Genomic DNA, 13,497 nt, shown 5'->3' with positions numbered 1-13,497 from the left:
GCAATCCCTATCAAACTACCAGTGGCGTTCTTCACAGAATTAGAACAAAAAATCTTACAGTTCGTATGCAAACACAAAAGACCCCGAATAGCCAAAGCAATCTTGACAAAGAAAAATGGAGGTGGAGGAATCAGGCTCCCTGACTTCAAACTATACCACAAAGCTACAGTAATTAAGACAGTATGGTACTGGCACAAAAACAGAAATATAGATCAATGGTACAGGATAGAATGCCCAGAGATAAACCCATGCACCTGTGGTCAACTAATCCATGACAAAGGAAGCAAGGATATACAATGGAGAAAAGATAGTCTCTTGAATAAGTGGTGCTGGGAAAACCAGACAGCTACATGTAAAAGAATGAAATTAGAACACTCCCTAACACCATACAGAAAAATAAACTCAAAATGGATTAAAGACTGAAATGTAAGATGAGGCACTTTAAAACTTTTAGAGGAAAACATAGGAAAAGCACTCTTTGACATAAACCACAGCAAGATCTTTTTTGACCCACCTCCTAGAGTAATGGAAATAAAAACAAAATAAACAAATGGGACCGAATGAAACTTAAAAGCTTTTGCACAGCAAAGGAAGCTATAAACAAAATGAAAAGACAACCCTCAGAATGGGAGAAAATATTTGCAAATGAAACAACAAAGGATTAATCTCCAAAATATCCAAACAGCTCATGGAGGTCAATATCAAAAAAAAAAATCAACAATCCAGTTAAAAAATGGGCGGAACACCTAAATAGACATTTCACCAAGGAAGACATACAGATGGCCAAGAGGCACATGAAAAGATGCACAACATCACTAATTATTAGAGAAATGCAAATCAAAACTACAATGAGGTATCACCTCACGCCGGTTAGAATGGCCAGTATCAAAAAGCTAGAAACAATAAATGCTGGAAAGGGTGTGGTGAAAAGGGGACCCTCCTACATTATTGGTGGGAATGTAAATTGATACAACCACTATGGAAAACAGTATGGAGGTTCCTTAAAAAACTAAAAATAGAACTACCATATGACCCAGCAATCCCACTACTGGGCATATACCCTGAGAAAACCTTAATTCAAAAAGAGACATGTACCCCAATGTTCATTGCAGCTCTGTTTCCAATAGCCAGGGCATGGAACCAACCTAAATGTCCATCAACAGATGAATGGATAAAGAAGATGTGGCACATATATACAATGGAATATTACTCAGCCATAAAAACAAATGAAATTGAGTTATTTGTAGTGAGGTGGATGGACCTAGAGTCTGTCATACAGAATGAAGTAAGTCAGAAAAAGAAAAACAAATACCATATGCAAACATATATATATGGAATCTAAAAAAAAAAAAAAAATGGTACCGGTGAACCTAGTTGCAGGGCAGGAATAAAGATGTAGACATAGAGAATGAATTTGATGACATGGGGTGGGAGGGCGAAGCTGGGGTGAAGTGAGAGTAGGATCGACATATATACACTACCAAATGTAAAATAGTTGGCTGGTGGGAAGCAGCAGCATAGCAAAGGGAGATCATCTCGGTGCTTTGCGATGACCTAGAGGGGTGGGATAGGGAGGATGGGAGGGAGGCTCAAGAGGGAGGGGATATGGGGACATGTGTATGCATATGGCTGATTCGCTTTGTTGTGCAACAGAAACTAACATGGTATTGTGAAGCAATTATACTCCAATAAAGATCTATTAAAAAAAAAAGATCATACGCCATGATCAAGTGGGATTGATCCCAGGGATGCAAGGATTCTTCAGTATATGCAAATTAATCAATGTGATACACCATATTAACAAATTGAAAAATAAAAACCATATGATCATCTCAATAAATGGAGGAAAAGCTTTTGACAAAATTCAACATCCATTTATGATAAAAACTCTCCAGAACGTGGGCATAGAGGGAATCTACATCAACATAATAAAGGCCAGGCTTCCCTGGTGGCTCATTGTTTAAGAATCTGCCTGCCAATGCAGGGTACACGGGTTTGAGCCCTGCTCTGGGAAGGTCCCACATGTTGTGGAGCAACTAAGCCTGTGCACCACAACTACTGAGCCTGCGCTCTAGAGCCCGTGAGCCACAACTACTGAGCCTGAGTGCCACAACTACTGAAGCCCGCACGCCTAGAGTCTGTGCTGTGCAAGAAGAGAATCCACCCAATGAGAAGCCCGGGCACCGCAATGAAGAGTAGTCCCTGCTCGTCACTTAGCCTGTGCGCAGCAACAAAGACCCAACGCAGCCAAAAATAAAAATAAATAAATAAAATTAAAAACAAAACAAAACAAAAACATAATAAAGGCCATATACGACAAACCCACAGCCAACATTATTCTCAATGGTGAAAAGCTGAAAACATTTCCTTTAAGATCAGGAACAAGACAAGGATGTCCACTCTCGCCACTATTATTCAACATAGTTTTGGAAGTCCTAGCCAGGGCAATCAGAGAAGAAAAAGAAATAAAAGGGACACAAATGGAAAAGAAGAAGTAAAACTGTCACTGTTTGCAGATGACATGATACTATACGTAGATAATCCTAAAGATGCCACCAAAACTACTAGAGCTAATCAATGCATTTGGTAAAGTTGCAGGATACAAAATTAATGCACAGAAATCTCTTGAATTCCTATACACTAACAAGGAAAGATCAGAAAGAGAAATTAGGGAAGCAGTCACATTCACCATTGCAACAAAAAGAATGAAATCCCTAGGAATAAACCTATCTAGGGAGGCAAAAGACCTGTATGCAGAAAACTATAAGACACTGATGAAAGAAATCAAAGATAACAGAAACAGATGGAGAGATATACCATGTTCTTGGATTGGAAGAATCAACATTGTGAAAATGACTATACTACCCAAAGTAATCTACCGATTCAATGCAATCCCTATCAAATTAAAATGGCATTTTTTATAGAACTAGAACAAAAAATCTTAAAATTTGTATGGAGACACAAAAGACCCCAAATAGCCAGAGCAATCTTGAGGGAAAAAAACGGAGCTGGAGGAATCAGACTCCATGACTTCAGCCTACAAAGCTACGGTAATCAAGACAATATGGTACTGGTATAACAACAAAAATATAGATCAATGGAACAGGATAGAAAGCCCAGAGATAAACCCATGCACCTGTGGTCAACTAATCTATGACAAAGGAGGCAAGGATATACAATGGAGAAAAGATAGTCTCTTGAATAAGTGGTGCTAGGAAAACTGGACAGCTACATGTAAAAGAATGAAATTAGAACATTCCCTAATACCATACACAAAAATAAACTCAAATGGATTAAAAACCTAAATGTAAGACCAGACACTATAAAACTCTTAGAGGAAAACATAGGAAGAACACTCTTTGACATAAGTTGTAGCAAGATATTTTTTGACCCACCTCCCAGAGTAATGGAAATAAAAACAAAAATAAACAAATGGGACCTAATGAAACTTAAAAGCTTTTGCACAGCAAAGGAAACCATAAACAAGACAAAAAGACAACCCTCAGAATAGGAGAAAATATTTGCAAACGAATCAATGGACAAAGGATTAACCTCCAAAATATATAAACAGCTCATGCAGCTCAATATTGAAAAAACAAACAACCCAATCCAAAAATGGGCAGAAGACCTAAATAGACATTTCTCCAAAGAAGACATACAGATGGCCAAGAAGCACATGAAAAGCTGCTCAACATCACTAATTATTAGAGAAATGCAAATCAAAACTACAATGAGGTATCACCTCACACCAGTTAGAATGGGCCTCATCAGAAAATCTACAAACAACAAATGCTGGGAAGGGTGTGGAGAAAAGGGAACCCTCTTGCACTGTTGGTGGGAATGTAAATTGATACAGCCACTATGGAGAACTGTATGGAGGTTCCTTAAAAAACTAAAAATAGAATTACCATATGATCCAGCAATCCCACTACTGGGCATATACCCAGATAAAACTATAATTCAAAAAGACACATGCACCCCAATGTTCATTGCAGCACTATTTACAGTAGCCAGGTCATGGAAACAACCTAAATGCCCATCAACAGACGAATGGATAAAGAAGATGTGGTACATATATACCGTGGAATATTACTCAGCCATAAAAGGGAACGAAATTGTGCCATTTGCAGAGACATGGATGGACCTAGAGACTGTCATACAGAGTGAAGTAAGTCAGAAAGAGAAAATCAAATATTGTATATTAACGCATGTATGTGGAATCTAGAAAAATGGTACAGATGAACCAGTTTGCAAGGTAGAAATAGAGACACAGATGTAGAGAACAAACGTATGGACAGCAAGGGGGGAAAGTGAGGGGAGGGGGGTGGTGGTGGGATGAATTGGGAGATTGGGATTGATATGTATGCAGTAATACATATAAAAGAGATATTAGTAATCTGCTGTATAAAAAAATAAAATTCAAAAAAAAACCCTTGCTTATGATTCATCATGCTTTCAGTGTTAATATAAGCTTTCTGGGACATAATTTAAACACGTTTTAACAGATAATAACAGGATTTTAAATTCTAAAATTGTTTTGCTCAGCCTGTTGATAGGAGCTATTGCATCTTGCCACATATGTAAACAAAGCTACTTTTATTAATGTTGAACAAAGAAAAATGATCAGTATTGCATTAAAATGATCAGTATTGCATTCATTAAAACCTGGGTAATATACAAAGAGGAGTGCCTATGGCTTTTTCCCTGTTTTCTTTCTTCTTTCTTTCTCTTTGTTCTTCTGACTGGAGTTCTTGGGCCTATGTCTTTTTTCCTGAGTTTTTTAGTGTCTGCTCTTGCTAGGTACTGTGTCCACTTATTAGACCTTTGTATTAGTCAGAGTTCTCCAGAGAAACAGAACCAACAGGATATATAGAGAGAGAGAGGAGAGAAAGAGATTATAAGGAATTGGCTCACTCAATTATGGACACTGAGAAGTTCCACAATCTGCAGTCCGCAAGCTGGAGGCCCAGAAAGGCTGGTGGTGTGGTTCCAATCTGAGTCTGAAGGCCTGAGAATCAGGGGAGTTGATATGTAAGTCCCCGTCTGAGTCCAAAGGCCTGAGAACCAGGAGAAGACCAAGGTCCCAGCTCACCAGTCAGGCAGAGAGTTAATTCTCCCTTCATTCACCTCTTGGTCTATTCAGGCCCTCAATGGATTGGATGATGCCACCCACATTGGAGAGGGCATTTATTCAGTCCACTGATTTAATGCTAATGTCATCCAGAGACACCCTCACAGATACATCCAGAAAGAATATTTAATCTAGGCACCCTGGGGCCCAGTCAAGTTGACACAAACAATTAACCATCAAAATTTGTTAATATTATTTATTGTATTCAGCACAGTTCCTGACACACAGTAGGTACACAATAAATGCTTGAATGAATGTGGCTGCAGAGTTGTACACTGCTGCACCTTTGTAAACTACTTCAAATCACTCTTGCAGCTAAAGAGAAGGTGTAGGGGAGAGTTCTTTCCCCCAGCAAGAGTGGCAGTATAGAGGAGGCAGACCTTAGGTTAGAGTCAGTGCCTAAGTCAGAAGTTGTATGTTGTTAAAATTGCCCAAATCCCTTAATTTTTCCATAGCATAATGAGAGGCTCTTAAAAGAGACTTCTGGGAACAGGCTGGCCAAAGAACTGTAGGTCTGCTTTTCCCATCTCATGCTCACTCCTTGGTATGTGCTCGTTAGGTTGCATTTCAGGGACATTGCCTACGCTGTTTTAAGCCCCCTACTCACTACCACCAAGTGACATATAGTGAGATACTGCTGAAAAAATGGTGTGTAGTGGTTAGAGAACATCACTTGTCAGGAGTCGTGGGTCTTCCATTTGTTAGCTGTGACCTTGGGCAAGACTTAAGACTCAGAAATGATAATAGCAGTAGCAGAACCAGCTAATGTTTGTTGAGAATTTACTATGGCTAGATGTAAATGCTAAAGATGGATTTCTCTTATTTAATCCTCATAACAATTTTATTAGGTAGATACTATTATAATTAACAATTTATAGATAGGGGAAATGGCACTGGTGCTAGCCCATAGTCACATGGATGGTCGACCCAGGATTTGAACTCAGCATTTTACTTCAGAGCCCCAGCTCTAAGCACTATGTCATGTGCTTCGCAGGATTGTTATATTTAAGTTAGTTTAGGACATTTAAAGTTGTAGCCAGTGTTTACTAGATAGAAACTCTTCAATAAATCTTAGCTATTACCATATAGATTCTCAGCCCTATCAGACTTAATAACCCTTTTTTATAACTAATAATTTGTATTCCATTTCTTTTCTATTCTTAAATGAAATTTGTAGATTATGTAACCTACATAAACACATAATTAAAGAAATCACTATAATATACACTTGCAATGTAAAGGAGAAATGAAAGTAATTTATAGTAAAATAAGTATTTCAAAATGTAAATGTTTGGGCATGATTACACTAGAAGACAATATAGTAGTTAGATGCTTATATTTACTTATAATGAATATTTGCATTTTTAAAAAGATCATCAGCAGCAATTTCATACTAGTAGTATTTGAAAACAAAAAAGTAGAGGTATGGTGGATGCTAGAATAAAAGCTATTAGGAGAAGCTAGAACAGTCTTATTTGTATATGGTCTTACCATAGTTCCTACATGAATGGCTAGAGATACATTCAGAAATTGTATGGTATGTATGTTGTGTGGAACTATCCTTTCCTTTGCAGTACACCGAGCACCATTGGAATCCATCTGCTAAATGACAGTATTGTCCTTTTCTCATTGTGACAACCAAAAATGCCTCCATAGGGGCACCCACCCCTAGGGGGCGATATTAGCACCTTTGCGAGCACTACGTTAGAAAGTTATTAAATGTTGAGTGAAGAGTTGGCTTGAGAAGTCCATAGACTTAGCATTTGACATCTTGGAGCTTATGGTCTTTTTTGCTAATTATACATTGTATAATTACAGAGTAACATTGATTCCTGCAGACATCATACAAGTTATTGTGTACATTTTAGGGGGGAGAGAATAAAGTAAGTGATCCTTGAAGAATTAGAGGAGTATAGGAAGGCATCCTAAAGTAAAATTTTAATTTTAACTAAAGTTGATGTAGGAGTCTGCTGATATTGTATAGCAAATCAACTTGGTTATAAAATATTTTATTAGAAATTGTTTTTACCAGTGTTTGACCTGGGGTAGCATGCCATATTTAAGATTCATAAAGTAAGTTGACCACTTTCTAAAAAGTAAATAAATGATAAAAGTAAGCCTTGTTCTTTGCAGAAAAATTGAGAAATACAGAAAACCATATACATGGAAATAAAAAACTATGGTGACAAGTAATGTGAAAAATTTATTGGTGTTTTCTTCCAGGATTTACTCTATGAATATTTATTTTTTCTAAATGAGATATATATGTGTATATATATGTAATTTATTTTCTTGCTATATTTTTATTTTATATTATCGAATTATTTAAGAAATTTGCATTCAGTTTTGTGGACTAGATAATACATTTTAAAATGGCAGAGACGGGCTTCCCTGGTGGCGCAGTGGTTGAGAGTCTGCCTGACAATGCAGGGGACACGGGTTCGAGCCCTGGTCTGGGAAGATCCCACATGCCGCGGAGCAACTAGGCCCGTGAGCCACAATTACTGAGCCTGCGCGTCTGGAGCCTGTGCTCCGCAACAAGAGAGGCCGCGATAGTGAGAAGCCCGCGCACCGCGATGAAGAGTGGTCCCCACTTGCCGCAATTAGAGAAAGCCCTCGCACAGAAACGAAGACCCAACACAGTCATAAATAAATAAGTAAATAAATGAAAATTAAAAAAAAAAAAAAAAAATGTCAGAGACTTCTCTGGTGGTGCAGTGGTTAAGAATCCACCTGCCAATGCAGGGGACACGGCTTCGATCCCTGGTCTGGGAAGATCCCACATGCCGCGGAGCAACTAAGCCCGTGCGCCACAACTACTGAGCCTGCGCTCTAGAGCGTGTGAGCCACAACTACTGAGCCTGTGCTCTAGAGCCCGTGCTCCAAAACAAGAGAAGCCACCGCAGTGAGAAGCCCGCGCACTGCAACGAAGAGTAGCCCCCCGCTCGCTGCAACTAGAGAAAGCCCGCGCGCAGCAACAAAGATCCAACGCATCCAAAAAAAGAAAAAGGGCACAAAGTTCTCAGAAGTTACGTATATGGTATTATCACCTACTTTTCACCTAACATCTTTTTCTGTCACACAGTATTCTTATAAAGGGTAATGTTCAGTGACTCCTTGAACAGATATAGCATGGTTTAAATAAATATTGCCTTGTTGGATATTTAGGTTGTTTCTATGTTTTAGATATGAATACATTTCTATTTGAAATGACTGTAATAAATTTTCATCTACAATAGTTTCCTTCAGATATATCCCTAAATGTGTAATTCTAGATAAAAAATCACATTTCTTTTTTAGAACTCTTGAAATGTATTGTTAAATTATGTTCTCAAAAGATTGAGCCAGTTTAAATTAGCACAACAGGTATATTGGTATGCCCACCAAATTGAATTTTTTGTTTGTCTAATAACCAGTTTTATAAGCTAAAAATAGCATTGTGTTTTCATGTACCACTCTGATTGCTAGTGAAACTCAGCATTTTTTATATATTAATTGACCATTTGTTATTTTTTGTAAATTTGTCTTTTGTATTAATTTGTACTGTCTCTCTTTTAGTAATAAGTTATGTCATATTATACTATTTTCCCCAGATTTTAAAACTTTAGTTCTTTATGATATTTTTGACATTTAGAAGTGTTAAAGTTTTTTAAACATACCAATTCAGTGTCATTTCTCAAACATGAATCATCTTTTTTCTTTTCATCTACTAATCCTTCAAGACCCAGTTCACGTTTCACTTTCTCTGAGGAGGCTTTTCTTGAATACTTCAGTTTACAGTAATAGGTATTAGATATTACACTTATTGTCTACACTTTTGATTTAGTACATGATCATATATATATATATATATTTCCTATTTATATGGTTCGCTACCAAGATCGTAAGGTCTCTGAGAACAGAGTTCATTTTTCTACTCTAGCATTTACCTTGAGACTTTGTGTACTAGACGTATTGAATAAGTGAATTTTGATAATAATGAAATGACATTACATCATTAGTGCTCATGACAAACATTGGCAAGCATTTCCTCTTATATTATCTTCCTGGATCACAAGCAAATGATGTAGATAGGATAGGGATTTTCATTCTCATTTTTATGGTTAGTTGATAGTTAATTTTCATTATGAATATGAAAAAAGGTATGAGAAAGTAGCATAACTCTTCTTTTTAAAAACCAAATAAAAGAACAAACTCTTTTGTAGTAGAAGTATGTCATAATACTATGGTATTGCATTCATGAATATGAAATGAACTATTAATATTCATGCCTAGGCTGAGAATTTATTTTTGTTTCTTTTGCAGTGCCATACAAATTATATTCCCGTCTGTGGATCAAATGGGGACACGTACCAAAATGAATGCTTCCTCAGAAGGGCTGCTTGTAAGCACCAGAAAGAGATAACAGTAGTAGCAAGGGGACCATGCTACTCTGGTATGTGTGATATTCTTCTGAAAAAATGTTAGAAATGGTTCTGCCATACTTTTAAGAGAAAGTTTCCAGTCAGAGGTTTATTCCCAAAACTGCTGTATGGATTGGTGATGATTATGTGGGGAATGGGGGAGCTCTTTTTTGCCTCCATTTCACGTTGCTTTTTAACCCCAGGTAGTCTTGTACTGACTATGTTACTTCTCAGGACGTTTTTAATGCTTAATGCTTTTTTTTTGGTGGGGACTTTGCATATCTTTTGCCTTACGGTTTGAATATAAGACAGGATAAGATTTGGGGTGGGAAATGCTATGGGATCCATTTTGTTGATTTTTATCTTGGGGGGTGGGGAAGGAGTGGGGAGTACCCATAGGAAGTCATTAGTGGCATCCCAGGATGTGTCTCTGTCCAATCTCTTCTCTTTTTATATCTTCTCATTTCTGTTTGCTAGCCCTCTTCATCCACCTCCCCCAATTGTTTGTATTTACTTCCTTGTCTTTTCCTTCCTGAATTGGTAATGGTTAATTTTGGAAGGCATTAATATTAGTATCTTACTTGCGTTTGTATTTGGGGGCAGGGATGCAGAGTGAGGTATTGTAATAGAATTATTGTATGAAGGTTAGCAGTAAAGGTGGAGACTATTCTTATATGATTACTCCATTTCCTTTCTTTCCCTGTATATTACAGTGCCTGTGTTTTTATTGGGGCTCCATTACATAAGCGTAATTGATTGATGGTCCATGTGGTTGATCTCAAATTCCAGGTACACTAATACCACATGACTCAAAGCCCCCACTCTGAACTGTGTGGTTGGTATTTCCGGTGTGGCCAGCCCCTGCCCTAAGAGTATTGAGTGTGGCTTGTCCCACCCTAAGGTCTGATGTGGTCAACACCCTTCCTAAACATCGATTGCCTTCCAGAAGCTGAGGGCAAAGGCCAAAACTCTCTTTGGGCAAGGCCAAATTCTTTTCTATACACTAAATAATTAGATGCTCTTAGGCCAATGGACTATCATTTGATATGGTTCTTATACACTTCTCTAAGTACATTATGTTTCACAGACTTGATTTAGTAACTAAAAAGGAATATGGAGTTCTTTATAATCCCAAATTAATTATGCATCCTTTATGAGAAGTTTAAGACACCAACTGCTTTGATAAGCAGTGAATATTAAGCATTGGGAGGCAGAGTGGAAAGAGCTGGAAAGAGCACTGCACTAGGGTTACAAGACTTGACTTTAAAGTAACTCCAGCTCTTGTTTACTGTATGACCTTACCCAAGTCACTTAGCTGCTTTGAGCCCCAGTTACATACCTAAATTGTTAGATGGATGTCATCTCCTGGGGTTAAGTGAGAATTGAATGAGCTAAGCTATAAGGTGCTATATTGATTTTGTTATCTTCTGGCTGGGGCCAGAGTTGTTCATGTCATTTGGTCTGGTGTTGGTCCTATTCCCTGTGCTAGGAACAACATTCTCCTTTGCTTATTTGAGAACTTTTTTATGCTTTAAGATTGAGCTTAAGCCTTTTCTACTCTGTGAAATCTTTCTTCTCTGGTATCTCCTGGCAGAGTTTATTCACACTTTGTGCATATCTCTATGTAAATATCGTACTGTATTTCATTTATCCAACACATCTGCCTTTGGCCAGATCCTGTTTCTCAACAGGAAAGTACTATGTCCTGCCTAGGGAGGTATATCATAATCCCAGGGTTGGGGCGGGGGAAGGCGTGTGTCCAGTGAAAATATGATTGACATGAAGAACTCAACCTCATTATCAGAATAGTCACAGTATATTTAATTTATTTCACAATTTTAAATGACCCTTAAGGAAGGTGTGAGATATTTATTAAAATTGGACATTAGTTGGAAAAAAGATTGGGAGTAAGTATGTCATGCACTGGAACTGTCTTATTTATCAGTTTACATCTACCGTTTACTTATTATGTGTATGTTGTGTAACACATAATAAGTACCCAGTCAATGTATATGGAATAGAAGGGAAAAAGAGAGTTTTCCTAAGAAAAGTTTGTTAATAAAAATACTTTTGAGTTCCCTTTTTCCTTGTCTTTTTTTCTGCTCTTTTACTCTTTCTTTTCCTCTTTACTTTCTCAGAGAAGATATAATTTTTTTATGGTTGATCAATCAAAATGAATACAATGTAAGACTTTGTATAAAATCCCATGAAGAGTTGAAGTGGATGCTACATAAAATATGTATTTTTTTCCCAGTTCTTCCTGTTTTACCACGTTTGGGAATTTTATTATAGTCTGCAGGAGATTGAAGGGAAGGGGGGAAGGGAGTGATATTGCTGAGGGTGTCTCCCACTCTAGAGAACTATTTGAAGAACTGGAGTGGATTCTCTAGGAAATCCTCCTCCCTAGAAAGTGCTGGGTAAAGTGTTAAGTTCATCACTTGCCATCTCTGTTCCACACTTATGATACTACACCATTGCCCTCTTTTCAACATGCTCTGCGCCATATGTTGGTTCTTTTAGGATTATAAAATACATATTTTAAATTAATTACATTTTACTCTGGCTTCTTGCTGGTAACTTTGAGGGAGGCTCTTTAATTTGACTAGTAACAAGTTTCTCACCTACACCTTGGTGAGATTCCTTCTGGTGAGGTTTCCTAGAGGAAGTTAATTTCATCAGTAACATGAAAACCTCAACCTTGAGGTTCTTTCCTTCTAAACCTTGGGGCTTTTCATATCTTTTGGCTTTTGGCTGTTATCCACAGATTTAATGAAGAGGATTTTTGGAGCAAGACCCAAAGCTCTTTTCCTCCCTTTTTAATAAAAGCAGTTTATTCTTTATTCCTTTCAAGCTTTAACAAAATTAAAAATTTCTTCTACCTTTTAAGTGAGTTATTTAAAGTTATTTCTGTTTAGCCATTTACTTTATAATATTTATTGGTTTTTACTCTGTACAAGGCACCTGGGTATTTCCTGAATGGGCTACAAAGATGTATGAGGTATGGATTATGTATGTCCAAGTAATTTATATTTGAAGAAAGGTACAAAATAAGTATATAAGAATAAACTGTTAGATATCCAGAAAAAATGAGAAAAGGGGCTACATGAGAATGGATATCACAGTTTGATTTTTGATAAGAAATTTTACTATTTGATAAGATGAGATTTCCAGGAAAAGTATTCATATTCATTCTTTTTCTTCTCAGATAATGGTTCTGGATCTGGAGAGGGAGGTAAGTTTCAAATACCCGTTAAAAAGCATTTTTTTTCTTTCACTTTTTAAAAACAGCTCTATTGAGATAAAATTCACATACCATGCAGTTTGCCCATTGAAAGTATGTAATTCAGTGGCTTTTAGTATATTCACAAAATTGTACATTCATCACCGCAGCCAACTTTAGAACATTTTCATTACCCCGGAAAGAAACCCTGTACCCCTCAGCTATCACCCCCAATCCCTCTATCCCCCTTAGCCCTTAGCATTCTTTTTTTCCTGCATTTATTTTTCATTATAGGTTTGTTGTCAGACAAAGGGGAAATATTGCTCCTGTTAAACTGAAGTTACACCAAGGTGCCCTCTCCTTAGGATCATCCCCAGATGATTTTAGCTTGGACCAGAGTATATAACACTCTCCCATCCCTTGCTTACAAATTTTTGCTCATAAGGAATTTTCAAGGTATAATTTTTTTTTTTTTTTTAAGGTATAATATTTAAAAACTGTTTTAAAAACCAATATTTGGTAATTCAGTTTACTCTGAATTATTAGAATTGAGAATGACTGATCTATTTCATGGTCTAATGAGGCTGTAATTCTTAATGAGTATCCACTGTAAGCAAAGTAAGTTTGAGGTGCTCTGGGGATGCACTAAAAGAAAAAACATACTCTGGTAAAATTCACACTTATGCAAATGAAAACTACAGTTGTGATCCTTTCAGTACTATCTGAAACCTTACTTCACCCTT

The 13,497-nt window shown here is 37.1% G+C and overlaps 1 protein-coding gene across 1 annotated transcript in view; it reads left to right on the top strand.

Moving 5' to 3' along the window:
• Window positions 1-13,497, top strand: part of TMEFF1 (transmembrane protein with EGF like and two follistatin like domains 1) — a 97,771-nt gene that overhangs the window by 33,303 nt on the left and 50,971 nt on the right. The window contains exons 3-4 of the mRNA XM_061200175.1: window positions 9,437-9,566; window positions 12,740-12,766. Coding sequence (XP_061056158.1) covers window positions 9,437-9,566; window positions 12,740-12,766 — 157 coding nt within the window. The remainder of the gene's footprint in view (window positions 1-9,436; window positions 9,567-12,739; window positions 12,767-13,497) is intronic.

The sequence above is a fragment of the Eubalaena glacialis genome, chromosome 9 (genome assembly GCF_028564815.1).
Source record: "Eubalaena glacialis isolate mEubGla1 chromosome 9, mEubGla1.1.hap2.+ XY, whole genome shotgun sequence".
NCBI classification, from domain to species: Eukaryota; Metazoa; Chordata; class Mammalia; order Artiodactyla; family Balaenidae; genus Eubalaena; species Eubalaena glacialis.
Note: the sequence above shows the minus strand (reverse complement) of the source record. Positions and strands in the feature narration are given on the sequence as shown.